This window comes from Paraphaeosphaeria sporulosa, assembly GCF_001642045.1.
Source record: "Paraphaeosphaeria sporulosa strain AP3s5-JAC2a unplaced genomic scaffold CC84scaffold_5, whole genome shotgun sequence".
Lineage (NCBI taxonomy): Eukaryota > Fungi > Ascomycota > Dothideomycetes > Pleosporales > Didymosphaeriaceae > Paraphaeosphaeria > Paraphaeosphaeria sporulosa.
In genome coordinates this window covers 1,637,069-1,655,294 of record NW_017253364.1, presented here as the reverse complement: position 1 = coordinate 1,655,294, position 18,226 = coordinate 1,637,069, and the positions used below count along the sequence as shown (strand labels likewise).

Below are 18,226 nucleotides of genomic sequence, written 5' to 3'. Positions count from 1 at the left end.
GTAAGTAACCAGCCCTCTCAAGCGAATTCAATCTTTGTTCACTGCTACCGGCCGTTGATGAGCAGGCAACGATCGCAAACCAGCTCGCGGTGCCCAGAAATTACCAAGCAGGCATCCAAAACTGACTCACGAAAGCACGTGGGAGCGCGTCACACGCTGGACGCGATTCGCCAGCGACCCCGCTCTCAGCCCCCATTGGCCGATATGTGCAACCCCAACTTCCCGAATACATAATCACCGAGAAGCCCAGCAGAAAGCAGATATGGTGCACGCCCTCTGCTCGACACCCTCATTGCGACTCGTCTCCTACTTTCACCATGCTCGACCACTTCACCTTCAATGTCCCGGCTGCCCAATACGACGCCATCGTCGCCTGGTACCTTGCGGCCCTCGCCCCGCTCAACTACACCAAGCAGTTCGATTATCCCGGACACGCCTGCGGTCTTGGCACGTCCCCTTCCTCAGCGGTGTTTTGGATTGGCGTCGCCAAGGACGGTGCGGCGGCCGCGCATGGGTTCCATCTTGCGTTCAAGGCGGAGGACCATGAGACTGTGGATAGGTTTTATAAGGCGGCGGTAGAGGCGGGTGGGAAGGATAATGGGACGCCCGGCCCGAGGGAGATGTATGGGCCAAACTATTATGGGGCTTTTGTGCTGGATCCGCTGGGGTGAGTGGTGTGGGAAGGTATAAGACGGCCGGTGCTAATGAGATGCGCAGGAATAACATCGAGGTTGTGGATAAGACGGCGCATTGACAGTTGGGCGTTGGAGGAAGAGGGACTACGGAAGCGTAAAGACACTGTGTGAGGAGGCGCGTGGCTGTTGTGCGGCAGGCTTCGAGAGGCCGCGTGTTAATGACTTTCCGAATCATAAGAGCAGTCACTCTCACGCCTCTTATTGTGGCGACTTGCTCGCTTGTCCCAACTTTCCCAGGGATTACTCCCTCACCAGCTCACTGCAGACCTGCCTACTTTGCTACCCACCCCAGTCCCACACTCATACCAAGCTCGCCATCCACTTCGCCGCCTGGTCCGCCATACCATTGTTCCCATACACAAAATGCGGCGGAAGCTACGGGCATCGTTAGCAAAACCCCACCTAGAACCAGCCCACAATTTCACTTACCACAAGCCACCTCCTCACATTCCCGGTTGCGACATCGAGCAGGAAGTACCGTGAGACGCCAAAGAAGCCACTGAGTATAGACACAGGTAATGCGGCGGCAGCTTTCAACTGCGCAGGGTTCGTTGCTACATCCTTCAGCAGCGCGAGATTATCGTACACCTCAGCTTTCCATGCAGCGATGCTAGAGGGCAGGTCGACACCTGACAGGGCGCTTTGCGTGCACAACAGGTCCGGAGATGTGTTGTCCTCGTTGCAGTATGCTTTGAACGGCAGCCCAGACGGAACAAGCTCCGGCTCGTCCATCAGGGCGTTTTCGTCGCCGAAGGTGGCGAGCCCTTTGAGCTGGGTGGCTGCGTTGGGCGAGATGCGGTTGACGCATTTGTGGGCGCAGAGGGCACCTTGGCTTTAGCTGTGTAAGTCAATCTGTCCCTTCTGGAATACGGAGGCTCCAACAATAGCCCGAAACCTACCTCCACCCCGACACAAACACATTCGCCCCTGGACACTTCTCCACATACGCATCTACCGTCCTCGCGCACGCGTCTGCGCAACTTTCGCTCCCTCCTTCTTTGACGTAGTCGGCGAGATTGGCAGCATAGTCCCCCGCGTTGACGCCTTGGACGTGCACGTCGCCGGCCAAGGCGGAGAGTACGCTGTCTTTGAGAAAGGGACCGACCCACACGCCTAGATTCCCGGAGTCGAAGGTGCCGCGGGCGAAGAGCACGGCGTGCGAGGCGCAAGGTGTGCCGCCGCGGATGACGGCGTCCATGTCGGTGGATGTGTCGGAAGCAAAGCTGGGTGCGGGTGTGGCGAGCGTGAGCGCGGGGAGGAGGAGGGCGAGCGGGAGCATGGCGGCGGTATCAGAACACAATTAAACGATAGTATAACCGAAAAAAACCACAGTCCCAAAATGCAAAAGGAATAAGGAATAAGGAACAAAAGAACTGGTAGAGCGCTTGCAAGATGGCAGAACGTCTGCGTAATGAGGCGTGATCGAACGACATGGGAGAATAAAGCTTTATGGCACACTTTGTTTCCTCTGGAAGGACCTGCCCAACGACAACTGCAATCTCCGCCCAAGATGGGGATGCTGGAAATGCTCACACCCGTGCTGTATCGAGCCTGGTCGCACTCCTGTACACCGCATCCGTACGTCCCTCGCTACAATCGCATCCTATTCGGGGCTGTGCAGTCACCACACTGTGCGGTAGGCCACGCTTGCGGACAACTTCTGCTGTGAAACGTCGGGGTGAATTATCCAGGTGAGCGCTATGGGGTCCGGAGATGGACGTGGGGGCGGAGGAATTAGCGCGGAACGCAACGTACGTAGGGAAAGAAACGGCGAGCCGCATCGCCACTTCCACCTTCGCAGCCTCTCCATATTGTTCTGTTCGATTGAAGCAGCAGACTAGAAGCGGCGGTACACAAGAGGCGAGGAGCTGAACGATGCGGCAGCGAGAAATGGTGAGTGTCCGTTTCCTGTCAGCAGTGCAAATAGTACTTCCCAGTCTGCACCAGAGGATACCCCCGCCCCGCTCCTCTCACCTGCTCACACGCAACGCTTCAAAACCCTACCTTTACACTCTCCGGCGGCCCAAGATAACTATCCCTCACACCGCCCAAATCGACAACAAGTCTATGAACCACCGTCCCCGGTTCAAGCAGCCACATCTTCACCTGATGCGCCCCTTTCTCAACTTTACCTACATCAATCTTGACTACTCTAGCCCCGTTGATGACGCTCTTGCTCCACCCTGAAGGCATACTCCCCAGCGTGCTACCCGGAACCGGACTCACTGTAACCGGCGTCCCCTCGTCCACCTGCACAGCGAATTTCAGCGGGGATGAAGGATTCACGTTGAACGAGGGCGGGAGGTACGCCACCACCTTTGCGCTGGCGGCGGAGGTGAAGGAATAGAAAGAATACACGGCACTGGGTCCTGACGTGGTTGTCTGGGTGCCAGCGCTCACGGGGAGCAAAGTAAGCCCGGAGTGCGTGCGGCCGTAGTGAGGGATGACCTCGAGCGACGCGCCTGAAGACGATGCGGTGCGGGAGGTGAAATAAGCCATCTCCATGGCCACGGCCCCGGCGGAATCGACGTAGCCTTTGAAATCTGTGGGGACGGCGACGTTGTTGAGTGGCAGGCTGAGCGTGACGGGTGCCCCGGATTTGGGCGTTATGGCGATGGTGGAGGTGCTGGTGCCATTGGGAGCGGAGGACCAGTCCACGGATATGGTGGCGCGGATGGTGGACGTACCCGATGGGTAGCTGATTGTGCCGTGCGAGGGTGTGATGCTAATGTAAGGAGAGGGGGATGAGATGGTGAAGTCTGTGGAGCCAGAGCCACGGGCGTAAATGTCAACTGTGCGGTTCTCGGGGGTATAGGGGGAGAGGGCGAGGAGGAAAGGTGTGGAGTCAGGGGCGGAGGCTGTGCTGCCTTGGACGGAGACGCCCATGAGGCCGGAAGAGGGGGCGGTTGTGCTGATCGTGGTGACTGATGGCATGGTGTTGGAGCTGGGATCTTGCCTGCTTCAAGGTTAATTGACTTTTGGTAAGGGTCAATAGAGAGAAAACATACCAGTTGTTGTAACCAAAGTGAATCTGGTCCATCATATGATTCCACTTTCCGTTTAACAGTCCATGGTATCTCTTCTGGATTACGCCATCTTCAGCATATGCCGCCTTCACATCGGCAGCAAGCTCGTTCGCACTCATACGCTTCTGTGTCGCATACGCTTTGTTCCTCGCAGCGTTGATGTACACTTGCTGCACAACTCGTCCTGCCATCACCGGATGCAACACCATCTCGAAGAATGAAATTTGGGTAGCAGGGTCAAGCTGATCGTACAATTTTTGTGCCTTATTTTGAAGATCTTCCCACTCGTGGAGCACATTCTCGGCCTCGTCGTAGTTGGTCGTGGAATAGAGGAACGGCGACATATTGAGCAGCTCGTACTTCCTTCGTATGATGAGCTTTCCGTAGGTAGCCATGACTTCAGTGGTGCCTTGCGCAACTTTGTCGCCGAATTCGCGTGTTGCCCAAGACGCAAGCCATTCGTCTGTGCTGTCAGGCTTCATGAAGTTGTCCATGTCATACGCCATGTCCAGGAAGTGAGAGATGGGTATCTCGAGGGGTTTCAGATCGCCGACATTTACGATCCATATCTGCGTGGCGTTCTTCTGGTGCGCAAGATGCATTTGCTGCCACGTCTTGGAAAGCTGGATACTATTGATCCATTTGTAATTCCGTGGGTCGCCGACGTAGTCGAAGTGGTAGTATACACCCGCATTACCGATTCGGTTCGCCTCGGCAGGGATGGGTAAACGTTGAATATTCCCACTGTTATCATCGCTCCAGAGGATCGTGATCTCTTCTGGTACTTTCATCCCAGCTTGATAGTACCCTCCGACTTCTTTGTATACGCACCACATCTGCGGCACAGCATTGAGACTTGAGACGCCAAGGGTGCTCTTCAATATGCCTTGCTGTGCTGTGAACACATCGACTAGGGTCTTCGCGTCTAGGGTCGGGCTCGCGGTGTCACCATCGCCTCGCATACCCAAGGTCCAGACGACCTCCCAGTTCTTACTTCGCGTTGCACCGTCCTGCATGTACTTTTTCAAATTGCTCTGATTACTCTTCCAGTCCCACGGCTTGACTTTCTCTTTATCTGCGCGGGCCATGGGTTCCGTGTGGCTCGTCCCCATGACGATTCCCATCTCATCGGCGAGCGGTCCATTCTTACTGTCATCGACATGGAACTTCGATGCCCACATGGCGGGCCAGAAGTAGTTTGCGCGCAAGCGCAAAAGAAGCTCGAATACTTTTGCATGGAAACGACTGTCGTATACGCCGCCGAAATTCGATTTCACCCAGTTCGTGAGCGCAGGCTGCTCGTCGTTGATGAATAGGCCCCTGTATTTGATGGAGGGTGGGCCTTGGGTTTTCGGTTTGGGCAATGCGTATAAAGCATTGTGTTTCTTTGGAGGGACATCGGCCCACCAATACCAGGGGGATACGCCGATCTGCTCGGAGACGTCATAGATGGCATATATGGTGCCGCGTTTGTCACTTCCAACAAGCACAAGTGCACGATCGATACCATCTACCGGATTCTCCACCAGCGTTGACGTGAAAGACTCCCATTTCCCCTTGACATTGGAAACGTCGACCTTGCCAGCAGACACTAAGCTGTCAATGAGAGGAGATTTCCCGACCGTTCCTTGACGAGCTTGTCAGCGAGCATACGATCGGCCTACCGCATTTGGCGCACAATCCCTACCTGCAATGATGACCGAACTATTGGAGAGCCCGGAAGTCCCCGAGGCGACTTTCCCTTTCGTGCCTGTGACAAGGCCGAAGTCATTCGCTAGGTCGTTGCCCGCTCGCGCTACGCCTGGCCAGTCTTTGCTATCGATGACTATAGTCGGCGCTTGACCAGTTCCACCGAGCTTGAGGGTACCTTCGGTTTCAGAAAAGGCGATGCTTGCTGGTTGTCCGATGGCAGTGGTGCCGCTGATGACAAAGCAAAGCAATGCGATTGATGCGAAGAGTTCCATGGCGGGTTGATCTCAGAGCGCGAAGTGCCATGTGCAAGCGCCTTCGCCTTCCCATATTGTATGCCTGGCTATAGACCCCACATGTACGATTTGTGGTGGTGGTCGTACGGAGCAATATAGAACGTTACCGGCAAATATGGTCGTATTTCGAAGCGGGATCGTTGGCATTGGCGGAAAGAAACATCAGTCGCCACTGAATTATAGTACTGATCCACACGTTATGCCGGGCGTGTATAAAGGGGTACTCTCTGCAGACAATGTAGGCGATTATGCTTGGTAGCAAGCTGCATATCGAACTGTACCCCTTCACATGGAATCACAGATACGAGCACATGCCCATGCGTCAATCTTCCACGAACCATGGCTTCACATCCACTTGTGCGAATTTGGATGCGGTTCGAAAAGCATTTCCACGCTTGCTTCTGAGCTTTGAAAAATGAGACGCCTGCCCTCCGGTCTCACGTGGTAAGGAGCCCGTGGGCATGAGAGGATAGCGATGTCGTGTGACTGGACGGTTTTGAGGGCCGAGGCGAGCTTGGACCTCGACCTCTGACGACACACCGCGGTGGACATTATCACATCCACCGCACGATCCACTGCCCGCGCTGCCCGCCATTGCGCCCCACGATGCAATGATGCTTCATTTTCAAGCACGATGAGACGATAGAAGATACAGGCTCGGCATTGTTTCTGCCCACGCACATCGGCAAGACGGATGAGCCCGCGGCCGCATACAAAGTCTTAGCATCGTGAAGCTGCGACGCTCGGGAGCAGATGAACATGGCACACGCTCAGCGCCCGCTCGTGATCCAGACGCAGTTGGTGCGCCAGTTTTGCCCGCGCAATGTCCGCCGGCCGGGCGCTGCGCTCTTCGCTCGGGGGCGGCAGCACCGCGCGCTGTCGACGGCCAAGGTGACGGACCACGACATCTCGCGGCTCGCAAGCCTGCCGCTGCACCCACTCACCCTCGCCGACCTGGTCAGGTCAGTACACCCGCGCCTCCTCCCGCGTGCCTGGCTGACTCCCCCGCGCACGCAGACACGGCCGCCCGCCCCTCACCACCCCGCAGCTCCTCACGTCGGCCAACTTCACCCTGTCCATCCTGCCCGCCCGCCTCGCCCACCGCATCCAGTCGCTCCGCAACCTGCCCTTCATCGTCGTGTCCAACCCGCACATCTCCAAGATCCACTCCAACTACATCCACAGCCTCTCCACGCTGCTCCCATGGGCCGAGCGCGAGATCACCACCCTCGAGGACGAGGTCAACTTCACAGAGGTCATGGCCGACCTCGTCAACACGCACTCCAACACCATCTCCATCCTCGCCCGCGGCTTCCTCGAGGCCCGCAAGTACATCTCGCCCACGGACGTCACGCGCTTCCTCGACGAGCACCTGCGCGCCCGCATCGGCACGCGGCTGATTGCGGAGCAGCACCTCGCACTGCACCTGTCGTCGCAGCCGCACGCCGAGACCATGCATGAAAGCGCCCACAGCGAGGGCTGGAACGGCGTCATCGACACCGCGCTGCGCCCCGCCCGCATCGTCCAGCACTGCGAGAACGTCGTCGGCGACATCTGCGAGCTCAAGTATGGCGTGCGGCCGCACGTCGTCATCAACGGCGAGCCGGACTACGCCTTCGCCCACGTCCCCGTCCACCTCGAGTACATCATCACGGAGCTGCTCAAGAACGCGTTCCGCGCAACGGTAGAAAGCGGCAAGGAGAGAGAGCCCATCGAGGTCACTATTGCGCCGCTGCCCGAGGAGATTCACGAGCCCCGCGACGCAGACGCCGAGGATGTGCGCCCCAGAGTCAAGAATGTGGACCAGGGGACCACGGATATCGCGAGCAACCGCTGGACAGGCAAGACGCCGACCGCGCCGTCGTCCGCGCAGATTCTGCCCCTCGCACACAGCACGCCCGGCGTCACGATCCGCATCCGCGATCGCGGCGGCGGCATCTCGCCTGAGACGCTGCCGCAGATCTGGAACTACAGCTTCACCACCTTCAATGACGACAGGGCGTCGTCGACGCTGTCGGGGCGCGGCAACAGTATGGACACCTTGAGTGCCTTCTCGGGCCCGGGCGGGGACGGCGCGAACAGTCTTGCGGGGCTGGGGTATGGGCTACCCCTAGGACGGGCGTATGCCGAGTACTTTGGCGGCGGGATCGCGATACAGAGCCTCTGGGGGTGGGGCACGGATGTGTATCTGAGTCTGCGGGGCGTGGGCAAGGTCGAGGAGGAGAGCTGGAAGTATAGATACCAGAAGAAGGACGGGGACGCAAAGTAGATACAGCATGCATCACAAAAATCGACAGTACATATACACACATGCACGGAGTCCACTTCCGAACTGTAAAAGGTGAACACAATTCCGCGTATTTACAACCGAACAAAGCCCAGCCCAAATCTACCTCCTCCTCTTCCCACCGCCCCCCTCGCCACCCTCCTGATGCCTCCTCTTCTTCCCCTCCCGCTCCCAGTAATCCTGCTTCTCCTTCTTCTCCCGCTCCGCCTTCTTCTCCATGTTCTCCGCAATCTTCCGCTTGTACCCCTCCTTCCGCACCTCCTGCGCCTTGCGCCTCTTCTCCACCTTCTCGTTCCGCAGCGTCATCACCTGGTCCAGCAGCCTGCGCGCCTTCTTCTCCTCGCCCCCAAGCACGACGGCGCGTTTCTGCAGGTACGTCTTGTTGCGCTGCGGCTTCATCGCCGCGATCTGCGACTTGAACGGCAGGTCCGCGGCGAGCTTGCGCGGGACGCGCAGCGGGTTGAAGTGCCGCTCCTGGCGGTCGACGGGGCGGTACGCACTGTTCTTCAGCGCGGGCGTGGGCAGGTTGAGTTCGTGCCGGACCTGCCCCGTGAGCCGCATGCCGCTCCACGCCGTGCTCTCGCCCGTCTCAGGCGACAGCACCGCGTCGAGCAGGTTCGTCACCGGGTTGTAGAACCGGTGCGGCTTGATCGGGTACCACGCGCGCAGGAACACAATGTCGCTCATGAGGATCTTGTCCTCGAAGGTCGCGCGGAAGTTGCCCTCGGGCTTGCTCAGCGCGCGCTTGATCTGCCCGCGCACCCCCGACACGGTACGGATGGAGGCGCCCTCGAACTTGGCGACCTCGAGCGCCGACTGGAACATGTCCTTGATGAAGGCGGTGTTTTTGAAGATCTTGTAGGGATGCCCTGTGAGCTTGAGTTTCTTGACGATTTCGAAGTTTTCGTCGACGGCGAGGACGACGCCCGTGGCGGCGATGCGGAAGCCCGGCGTCTTGTTGCTGAAGGACTGAACGCAGCAGAAGCCCGTGTTGGGTGCGACGAGCGGGCCGTAGAACGTGCCGTGGCAATGCATGTGCTCGGGCGTGTACTTGAGCATGCGATGCCGTTGTCTGTTCTCGTGGATGCTGTAGATGGGCGTGACCTGGAAGCGGCGCCAGCCCAGGGAGAAGATGAGGGGATCGCTGGTCTTGAGGATCTTCTTGTGCCAGCGGTGCCGCTTGATGCGGACTTGGACGAAGCCGAAGCGCTCTTCTGTGGGAGTGAGACCGCCGATGACGACGGGGAAGCGGGGGCTGAAGTTGGCCGAGAACTCGTAAGGTACCTTCTCCAGAACGATGCGGGCGTACGTTCCGGCTTTGTGCCCTTCGACTCGGATGCGCGATGCCGTATCCAGTTGGTCGAACTCGGCACGGTTGATGTCGAGCTGCTTTTGTATCTGGGCTTTTTGAGCATCGTACCAGTCGTCTTCGCCGAACTCCTCTTCCTGCCCGGAGTCCTTGCGGGCATTGGCTTTGTCGTTCATGAAGCCTTCCCGGTCTTCTTCCTCGAACCGGAGCTTGAGCTCTTCCTTCCGCCGAGCATTCTTTTCTCGCTCATCTTCAATTGCAGCGGTTGCATCACCATCCTCTTCGGTGGCCTGTTCGGTAGCCTGCTTTCCGCCAAACTTCTCCCCAGTCTCCAAATCCTCAAACTCGCCGTCACCCTCATCGCCATCTTCTTCGAAGCCCTCAAACTCGTCGTCATCGTCTCCATCTCCGCCTTTCCCGTCCATATGGCCTACGGCAAACCTGCTCTTTAGTGCCTCAATGTTCTCATCGTCTTCCCACTTCTCTTCTAACGCAGCGTAGTCAAACAGGGGTATATAACGATCCTCCGCATTAGCAGCATCATCCACTTTTGATTTGTTAAAGAAATCGTCCTCATCTTCGTCGTCCACTTCATCTGCATCATCTTCTTCGCCGCGCCACTCTTTCAAAACCTCAGCTGGCGAGAGTTCCAGGTTCTCCATCAGTTTTGCGAGGTCAGCGGGTTGGTAAGCCCGCTTCCGACCGTGCATCTTTGCCGCGTTCTCTCGGAGTTTGTCTTTCCATCGAAGTGCACCGTCCTCGTCCTCTTCGTCAAAGTCCACTGAGTCTAGATCGTCATTCTCAAGCTCGTCGAGGTCTGGCTCTTCGCCTGATATTGAACCGAGATCGGAGTCACTGTCTGCAAACGCCAAGTCCTCAGCTGTCGCATCTTTACGTTCAGAATCTCTCCGGCGAGCGAAAGCGGGTTTGCCATTGGGTATTGAGTCGCCTTCCAAGAAACCAGTGTCGTCCTCGTCGTCTCCGGACTCGTAGTCTTGTTGTAATTCTTCGTAGTCGCTGTCGATGCCATCGAGATCGGCTTCGTCTACGTTCTGCTCATCTGCCATCCTCGCGTGGCGATGCGCTTTGCGGCCCGAGTCTGCAGCGTCGTCGTCTGCGGTGCCGTCGACGGTCTTTCCACCGCTGAACAGCCTCATTCCGGCATCATCTTCTCCCAGTAGCTTCCTGCCTCCTTGCAGACCAATCATCATCTGCTCGCCCAGCCCCCGCTCCGTGTAGTCTGCATCAGGATCAAACGTTGGATTCTTGATATCAATGTACACAGCGTCCTTGTCCACCAGGACACCGCCAACATCCGACATGGGCGCAAACAGGATCTTCTGCTTGTCACCGAGCCTTGCTCGTTTCTTCTTGCCAGTGACCTTCTCCAACTGCTTCTCGAAAAACGGCGTAGGGCACGGATCGGGCAGTGCCTCTACCGAGGAAACGCTTAGGTCACCAACACCTGGCACATGAACTCTGGACCCCTGCGCAGGGAAGTTTGTTCCGCGTAGGTATCCATACAGGGCTATGGTGCGATCGCACTTGGGGTCTTCTTCCATATCGGTCGGGGGCGTGATGTCCAGGAATCTGTCGGCCAAGCAGTACGGATGGGAATTCCTCCACACCAAAGGCCTTGGGTTCTTCATGACGCTCAAAAAGCGCGACAGGTTCATGATCTCCCTGTCTGGATATCGGCCATTGGCCACGCCAGAGAGGTAGAAGAGCTTGGCGCCCTGGTACAACTCGCTCCAGAATCTGTGCTTCAACCTCTTCTTCTGCAGCTTCAGGGTTTCTTGCTTTCGGAACAGGTCCAGATGGGTGAGGATGCCGAACACGTTCCCGGGCATGCCGCTGGCTGACAAGACGTTGAGAAACTCCATCGTCTCCATTTCGAAGCCATAGTTGCCGTCGATCATGAGCAGGCATATGTCGACCACCTTGGCGATGTCGATCATGCTTGCCAGCGAGTCGGCGGGGCATTCCATGAAGGTGAGGCGTCGGCGCTTCGAGGTGACGACTGTCAGCGGCCCGGTCGGCGTGGAGAGGGTTTGCTTCGTGTATCGGCGGATCAGAGACTTGATCAGTGTCGTCTTGCCCACGCCCGGGGGACCGACGACGCCGACAACGATGGGAGGGGCCTCTTCGGGGAGGCGGTCGACGAGCGGAACATGGAGGCGCTTTTCTTTGACCTGCAGCGCTGTCAGCATAGCACCTGGGAGGCTGTGCGGGCGGTCCTACATCGTGCGATCGCGCGGCTTGCTTGGCCAGTCGTCCAGGCGCATTGAACGCAAAGGCCTTGGGATTCCGCTCCCCGGTGGTCGGCGCCTTCTTGTCCTTGGGCTTCCGATGCGGTCGATTCGCCTGAGCCTCCGACATGTTGCAGAAGGAACGAGTGCAAACACCAGGAACAGCACGGAGGCGATCAATGGGCCAGTCGGTGTCGCGCTTCCAAAATTTCGTGCTAGCGGCGCGCCAAGAGTTCGGCAGCAAGGGTCTGTTATCGATAAAGCAGCCGCTATCGATAAGGAGCAAGCTGGGCTGGCGGGGCAGGCGCGAAGTGGGCTGAGGCGTACACAGCGAGGGTACGCGTGATGCCCCGACGATGACGTGCGTGTGCTGCACCGAGACCCTGTTATCTATATAAACACACGCTGGTACTCTCCCGCCCGCACCCCCTACCATACCATCACCGCGAGACCTTCATACACCACCCACGCATCCGCAACATGCCTGCTGTCAACGTGAGCCTCCTGGCCTGCTCTGAAGAACCTAGCTAACCGAGCCATTTGCAAGGTCACCCTCAAGGACGGAGCCTCCCCCGACCAGCTCGAGCAGGCCAAGAAGAAGGTCCAGGACCAGGGCGGCAAGATCACGAACGAGTTCACCCTCATCAAGGGCTTCACGTACATCATACCGTCCCCGTGCTTGCTGCAGCCTTGCTAACACACCCGATTAGTGCCGAGTTCCCCGAGGACAAGGTGGGCGCCCTCGAGACCAACGAGCACATCACCGTAGAGGCAGACTCCGAGGTCAAGACTCAGTAGATGCACCCAGTGTAAGCGACAGCGCTACGAATAGACGGATACACCATGCCGCGTCAAGCATGTATGCATCATTAGCACCTTATTTCAGGGACGCCATGTGGAAGCGGGCCTTACCCTAGCTAGCATGTAGTCGTGGTTTCACGACACCATAATGCATATCTTCGATTCTTCAGCTGCTCTGCTTGCTGCGATATGACGTTTTCCCCGTCAACTCTCGCGATCTCGTGCCAGTTGCTTTTCGTTGCAACTTGTAGAGAATTTTGTTGCGGATCGTCTATCGAGATGCACATTCCCAGCGTGGTCTGTGGGCTCCACAGCCGCATGCTCAGCTCCTTGTGTACAAAACCATGTACACCGGAGTAGAGGGACGCTGTATTCAGTACATCGTCGTTCTTCTGACTTATTTGCCCGTTCACCATGCAACATCTTGGCAATTGCCATTGGGCATGGGTGGAGTGATTCGACACGTGTTCATCTTGTAGAGGTACAAGAGCGATATGGGCCACTTGCGGAAATCTTGTAGCCTTGCCTCCATGTGCTTGTGAGACATCGTGCCTAGAAGCACGATAGCTTGCTTGGAAGGGTTGTCGAGTACCATGTTCGTGCCTATACCCGCAAGCGGTGCCCCAAGGGTTGGGATGAAGACGGAAGTCCTGTAGCGGTCATGGTGTCTTGATCAGACAAGCTTCCATGCGCGGTTGGGTCAGGTCAGTGCGATGGAGCGCTTCAGGACCCCCACTCTGATCTATCATCTGGGCCCGACCGAGCTGGGTGTCAAGTTGTAAATGGCTTGTAGCACGTGAATGGCATGCCCTATACGACACCTAGAGGACGAGCTTCTAGGTGCGCCATCACCAGAATGTTCGCGACGTTGTGCTTCAACTCTCGCTTCTAACCCGCTGTTTTCGGCTCAACAGCGTTGAAGTACACTACACTCTCCCAGGAGTGGCAGGTGCATGGTGACGTTGTGGAGATCATGCTTTTGGAACCTTTTCCAAGGAGAAACTAGAATGGCACTGGGCAGCTGAACCTGTCAGTGGTGCCGGTGCATTGCATAGCACGTGGACGCCGCATACGCCGTGTCTCGTCCGAAGTCTCGACGAGACAAGTTTCGAGCTACGTTCACGCCAGAATGCCCCTGCGTTAGTGTGGGCCCTGTGAGTAAGTCTGAGGGAGCTGAGAGCGCGGTAATGATTCAGTTGACCACGCGATGATGTTTATTGTTGGAACTGGGTCCACAGATTAGAGGAAAGAAAAAAGAAAACGTACTTGGCGTTCTCTCTCATAATCTCTGTGAGGAGGGGCTGTTGCTGCCTTTCATAGCCTTCTCATGACTTGGCAGCGTTCTGGTCTTATCACTTTCGATCAATCCGACGCGCCGGTCAAATGCATGCTAACAACGACTAACTTACGGACGGTATCTCGGTACATCTGTCTCGGCTTTTTTGAACTTGCTGATTAGGTAAAGTCAGTGTTAAGTCTGTGATTCGACGAGTTTTTGAAAGCTCATGTGGTCACTACGCCGTCCGTAGGTGCTTGGGCTACTATGTTCCTGCTCAATTTGGTCTTTGGTTATTTTTACTTCCCGGCAATGCCGCGCGGAGTCGCCTGGCCTAGGTCTGTCCGGAGTGGTGTGGTTTGGCCAATTGCAAATCGATCACTTGTCTAACAGCTTTTAGTATTTCTTCTGACTCGTCTTGCGCGTGACCTGTGCAGCAGCCTATTTTTTATATGAAGATTGAACTCATTTATTCGAGAGCGATCTCGCAGAGAGCAATCTTATAGAGATGCAAGGACTATATGAATGCGCGTGCAGAGGCTTGTAGCGCGCAGAGCTGAGCACTCAACATCTGCGTGCTTGCCTACCGGATGACAAGGCACGAGATCACCGCGGAATGCCGGGTTAACGTCGACCGGCTCGGTGCGCATAAACGACCGACCTAGTTTATGCTAAATAAGCACGTGCTTGATTAGCAGAACAGTCTCTAATGGGGTAATGCTCCGGTACCGATGTACGTTCCTGTTCGCTCTCTGGTTAGTGGGGAACCTTCCTAAGGGGCGTTTGGATCGCTAGTCTCGTTCGGATCTGATAGGGATCACTGAATGGGTGTTTCGCCACGTGTGAATACGAAGATCCCAAGTCGGTGTAACAAACCATACGGTGATCTCCGAAAATCGACGCGGGAGGACGGGTGTGGAGGCGCAGATCCTGATGTAGCAGACCGTTGACCTACTCGTGAACTTCGTCCACAATGTTGTTGCAACGCTCTACGTTGTCCGCGTACGACATTTGAGTCGTGCCAGAGCCTCCCGAGCATTTTTATCCGTTTGCATTTCCAAGTGCAACTCCTCTATTTAGTAATATCGCCCGCTCACTGGATGGCTAGCAATAAGCCCGCTGCTTGACTCGTCATGAAGGGCAGTAGCTACCTCGCAATGTCGTTGCTTGCGATCCCTCTCTCGAACCAGGCTGATGTCGTTATATCGACGAGAAGGACATACGGAGAGACAGGTCATCATTCATAAATGCGTCCCCTCGCCAGGCCAGATCTGCCTGCGAAAGTCATTTCGAGTATTGGGTACACTTAGCCTTGAAGGTACCTTGGTACAACGTATAGCGATATATTGGAAATGTCGTGCTGCATCCATTCTTTGATTGGTACAATTCGGTCCAGATCCCACTTGCTTTTGTGTCCGTCGAACCTTCCGATCTTAGCGCGGTCGGCACGGGAGATCTGACGCGGTCCGCTACCGCACCATCGTGATGTTGCACATTCGCTAGTCTGCAGGGCCTTGAACTCCACATCAACGCTGACTTCTGGCTGTGTTTTAAATCCATCTTCCCAGCGATAGGTCGTGCGAGCCCACCGAGTCATGCCCCCACGTTGTATCGCTAGAAGTGGCGTCCGTGTGTCGCTCAGCGGCGGCGTGCCCGCTGCCTGATGATTCGCCCACCACGACGAGCTGGTTCCCATGGCGCAAAGTTTCCCGGAAAACCAACGAATGCGGTAGTGCGTGAAACTTTGTGCGCCACGCTCTACCAAACCTTGAATGTCGTTTCCTGATACAATATGTCTTGCGCAGAAATAAAGCATATGGACTTCCGCCGTCCCTTACAGGTTGAGATGCGGTTTCGTCAACATGGGTATGCGTGTGCTGGTATTCGCTTGGCTGTGCCTTCTGATGCTGGGAAACGTCAGAGGGTTGCAGCAAATCCATTCACGCGAACTGGGTATCGCTGACATCCCTCCTTGCGGCGTGAGTGTTCTCTTTTCAGGCTTCAGGATTAACAGTTTGCGATTGTTAACATTTTCGTAGCTCACATGTCTGCTTCCCAGCATAGCTGACAGCGGATGTGGAATCACCGATTATCAGTGCCAATGTGGGAATACAATTCTTGCCAAACGCGTGTCGGCATGCATGCTTGCAAACTGCACGATGGAGGACGCGCTAGGTACGTAAAAGGATGCTCTGACATGAAATATTGACTCATACATGCAAAGGATTCTCCCAAGTGCAGGATGACGTTTGTGACCTCTCAGAGGATTCCAAATCGAATACGGTTCTTATCTGTACCTGCGTCTGCTACCCTCTCGCGATCTTCTTCGTCACCCTGAGGCTTGTGGGCAAGGTTATGTCTAAGAGAGTCCGCTTAGAGGATTGGATCATCGTCAGCTCGCTCATTTTGGCTGCCATGCCTATCGCATGTGTGGTGAAGAGTCAGTCGCAGCAATCGGTTGCTTCGAATATGCTGACGCTTTCTAAGTGACGACAATTGGCTTCGGTGAGCATTTGTGGAATCTGAAGCCAGGTCAGCTACTTCACAGCTTACGATATTGTACGACCTTTTCACGTTGAAGGGAGCCACAGTATACTGACAATGATAGTCTACATCGCGTGGTCAACATACGTCATTGTGCTCGCCATGATGAAAGCATCTTTGATTATGTTCTACCTTGAGATCTTTCCGCTGAAAAGAGTCCGCATCATAGCATACATCATTCTGGGTTGGATCGTCATCAACTCGCTCATACTGTTCTTCCTCACCATATTCAACTGCCGGCCGGTGAATGCTTTCTGGGACCGGGACATTAAGGGACAATGCATGAACATCAACGCGCTGGCGTTTGCGAATTCCGGGACAGCAATTGCACAAGACATTGTGCTCCTCATTTTCCCTTTGGTCTGCATTAGACAGCTGAAGATGCAACGCGCGCGCAAGTTTGCAGTCGGCCTGATGTTCAGTATTGGTACATTGTAAGTTATATGAAGAATGCAGCAACTCCAACAGCTGAATGAAACAGTGGATGCATTGCGAGTATAATCCGCCTACAATCTCTTTTCACGTTCGAAGCCACCCTCGATCCGACGTGGGACTACGTGCCGGTGACCATATGGACCGAGATCGAGCTGGCATGCGGTTACGTCTGCGTCTCGCTCCCTGCCATTCGCGTACTCATAGGACGCGTCTTTCATACAAGCATATTCTCATCTATGGCTCGCTCGCGGAATACCAACGACATGGCCACGCCACAAAACTCCGTCCCCAAACAAATGCCCAAAGCCATACCTACGCAAGTGAAGAAAAAGAGACAGACTGTCTGGATGCGGCTTTCAGCTGCAGCCTACAAAGACAGCCCAGGTTCCCCTGCAGCGGTGGCGTGGCCTGCTGGCTGGAGTCCGCGTCCATGGTCTGGGCCTCAGCGCACGCCAACGAAAAGCCACCAAAGGCTGGGTAGTGACCACGGGTCTGTGTGCAACTTCTCGCATGTGCGAACCTGCACGCCTCCCGTCCCAGATCAAACCTCACGTTCGGGACATGATGTAGAGTTGGGAATTGTTCCACAGCCTCCGTCCAAGGCCGCAGCATGCTTAAGTTGTGGGACCGACAACGGGTACTTGACGGCATTGCCGACGCTGGGGTGCCTGCCCGATCGGAATTTCTCTAACACCGATCTCAGGCGACCGGTGACGAGTAATTCGAGATGGCACAAATGTTCGGTGTGGAACAGGACCGCTGGTCAAGGATAGTAATGTGTAATGAAATTCAAGTTAAACGACCCTACACCACATCAGTGCTCTTCCCAGGCGGAAAGGATTTCCCAAGACTGATCCAACGCTACCAGGAATGCGTAACATTGCTATAGATCAGTACCTGACAAACCGACACCAATGTCGTTCAGCGGTGTTCGGTGACCAATCGCGAAAGTCTTCATCCTGATCGTCCTGTCCATCCTCGATCCAAGCAGCGAACTTTTTATACCAACTCTAGCTCCTTCAACATCCTCGCTCAAGCTAAAGTCTATTAAAAGGCCGCGACGTTGCAGATCTCTGGCCTCGTGTAGCTGCGTTCATTCAAAGCCAATTTGAAGCTTCGGAGGAAGGTTCTGACAAGAGGGAGAACACTGCCGCCTTGACAGATAACGCTCATCTTGCTGCTCAGCGTGTTGAACTCTGCCGGAATCTGGCGTCCTCCGAAGCAGCGATCGATGCTCTAATGAACAGGTGGCCGGACATCTCAATTGCGTCTATCGGAGAGAGGTCGTGAGTGGACGACCCTACCGCCGCGGTTCGCACTTCTGGACACTAACTGAAGGTCAACAGGGCCTCGGGAATGCTAGAAGACGGGAAGTTCATACTATCTGACCGAACTTTGGAGGGCTTCAGTGATGATGAATTCAAAACAGTTTACAACAATGCAGTTGGTGCCAACCACATCAAAATGGAGAAAGCAATCAAAGTCACGGCGGTAAAAATCGTGGAGACACTTATTGCAACCGACTTTGAAAAAGACAGACGTTTGCGCGCGTTTTTGATTGCGAGCTCCCGGTTCCTCTTGATTAAAATAGCATCTAACAACACAAATCTTCTTCATCA

At 55.6% G+C, this 18,226-nt stretch overlaps 7 protein-coding genes across 7 annotated transcripts; 4 read left to right on the top strand and 3 right to left on the bottom strand.

Annotated features, from left to right (window-relative positions):
- The first annotated feature begins 205 nt into the window (after positions 1 to 205).
- CC84DRAFT_1145718 (Glyoxalase/bleomycin resistance protein/dioxygenase) lies at positions 206 to 890 on the top strand. Its single transcript, XM_018176524.1, has 2 exons — positions 206 to 667; positions 718 to 890. Exons 1-2 carry the CDS (start codon positions 318 to 320, stop codon positions 752 to 754), a joined length of 387 nt encoding a protein of 128 aa, XP_018036323.1. The 5' UTR covers positions 206 to 317; the 3' UTR covers positions 755 to 890.
- Positions 891 to 995: 105 nt separating this feature from the next.
- CC84DRAFT_1217245 (alpha/beta-hydrolase) lies at positions 996 to 1,974 on the bottom strand (the record flags this gene model as incomplete). Its single annotated transcript, XM_018182874.1, has 3 exons — positions 996 to 1,070; positions 1,125 to 1,527; positions 1,595 to 1,974. The coding sequence occupies 3 exons, from the start codon at positions 1,972 to 1,974 to the stop codon at positions 996 to 998; spliced, it is 858 nt and encodes a 285-aa protein (XP_018036322.1).
- A 622-nt stretch (positions 1,975 to 2,596) lies between these two features.
- On the bottom strand, positions 2,597 to 6,158 carry CC84DRAFT_1119522 (uncharacterized protein). The gene is made up of 3 exons (XM_018175554.1): positions 5,409 to 6,158; positions 3,704 to 5,348; positions 2,597 to 3,651 (listed from the first exon to the last, which is right to left on the bottom strand). The coding sequence occupies exons 1-3, from the start codon at positions 5,683 to 5,685 to the stop codon at positions 2,688 to 2,690; spliced, it is 2,886 nt and encodes a 961-aa protein (XP_018036321.1). The 5' UTR covers positions 5,686 to 6,158; the 3' UTR covers positions 2,597 to 2,687.
- Positions 6,159 to 6,252: 94 nt separating this feature from the next.
- On the top strand, positions 6,253 to 8,017 carry CC84DRAFT_1164364 (alpha-ketoacid dehydrogenase kinase). The gene is made up of 2 exons (XM_018178471.1): positions 6,253 to 6,668; positions 6,724 to 8,017. Exons 1-2 carry the CDS (start codon positions 6,466 to 6,468, stop codon positions 7,973 to 7,975), a joined length of 1,455 nt encoding a protein of 484 aa, XP_018036320.1. The 5' UTR covers positions 6,253 to 6,465; the 3' UTR covers positions 7,976 to 8,017.
- Positions 8,018 to 8,095: 78 nt separating this feature from the next.
- Positions 8,096 to 11,718, bottom strand: CC84DRAFT_1145709 (DUF663-domain-containing protein; the record flags this gene model as incomplete). The annotated part of the gene is made up of 2 exons (XM_018176523.1): positions 11,544 to 11,718; positions 8,096 to 11,494 (listed from the first exon to the last, which is right to left on the bottom strand). Exons 1-2 carry the CDS (start codon positions 11,679 to 11,681, stop codon positions 8,096 to 8,098), a joined length of 3,537 nt encoding a protein of 1,178 aa, XP_018036319.1. The 5' UTR covers positions 11,682 to 11,718.
- Positions 11,719 to 12,031: 313 nt separating this feature from the next.
- On the top strand, positions 12,032 to 12,428 carry CC84DRAFT_1259269 (uncharacterized protein; the record flags this gene model as incomplete). The annotated part of the gene is made up of 3 exons (XM_018184898.1): positions 12,032 to 12,046; positions 12,099 to 12,208; positions 12,262 to 12,428. 3 exons carry the CDS (start codon positions 12,032 to 12,034, stop codon positions 12,347 to 12,349), a joined length of 213 nt encoding a protein of 70 aa, XP_018036318.1. The 3' UTR covers positions 12,350 to 12,428.
- Positions 12,429 to 15,467: 3,039 nt separating this feature from the next.
- CC84DRAFT_1145702 (uncharacterized protein) lies at positions 15,468 to 17,385 on the top strand. The gene is made up of 6 exons (XM_018176522.1): positions 15,468 to 15,607; positions 15,668 to 15,803; positions 15,853 to 16,068; positions 16,116 to 16,187; positions 16,237 to 16,606; positions 16,654 to 17,385. The coding sequence occupies exons 1-6, from the start codon at positions 15,491 to 15,493 to the stop codon at positions 17,378 to 17,380; spliced, it is 1,638 nt and encodes a 545-aa protein (XP_018036317.1). The 5' UTR covers positions 15,468 to 15,490; the 3' UTR covers positions 17,381 to 17,385.
- Positions 17,386 to 18,226: the final 841 nt, after the last annotated feature.

Bases quoted from the DNA above. Each gene is read 5' to 3' on its own strand.
- CC84DRAFT_1145718 (XM_018176524.1), top strand. From the start codon at position 318: ATGCTCGACCACTTCACCTTCAATGTCCCGGCTGCCCAATACGACGCC. The intron at 668-717 runs GTGAGTGGTGTG...TGAGATGCGCAG, and splicing joins TTTGTGCTGGATCCGCTGGG to GAATAACATCGAGGTTGTGG.
- CC84DRAFT_1119522 (XM_018175554.1), bottom strand. From the start codon at position 5,685: ATGGAACTCTTCGCATCAATCGCATTGCTTTGCTTTGTCATCAGCGGC. The intron at 5,349-5,408 runs GTAGGGATTGTG...AAGCTCGTCAAG, and splicing joins TAGTTCGGTCATCATTGCAG to GAACGGTCGGGAAATCTCCT. The intron at 3,652-3,703 runs GTATGTTTTCTC...ACCTTGAAGCAG, and splicing joins CACTTTGGTTACAACAACTG to GCAAGATCCCAGCTCCAACA.
- CC84DRAFT_1164364 (XM_018178471.1), top strand. From the start codon at position 6,466: ATGGCACACGCTCAGCGCCCGCTCGTGATCCAGACGCAGTTGGTGCGC. The intron at 6,669-6,723 runs GTCAGTACACCC...CCGCGCACGCAG, and splicing joins ACCCTCGCCGACCTGGTCAG to ACACGGCCGCCCGCCCCTCA.
- CC84DRAFT_1145702 (XM_018176522.1), top strand. From the start codon at position 15,491: ATGGGTATGCGTGTGCTGGTATTCGCTTGGCTGTGCCTTCTGATGCTG. The intron at 15,608-15,667 runs GTGAGTGTTCTC...ACATTTTCGTAG, and splicing joins CTGACATCCCTCCTTGCGGC to CTCACATGTCTGCTTCCCAG. The intron at 16,607-16,653 runs GTAAGTTATATG...TGAATGAAACAG, and splicing joins ATGTTCAGTATTGGTACATT to TGGATGCATTGCGAGTATAA.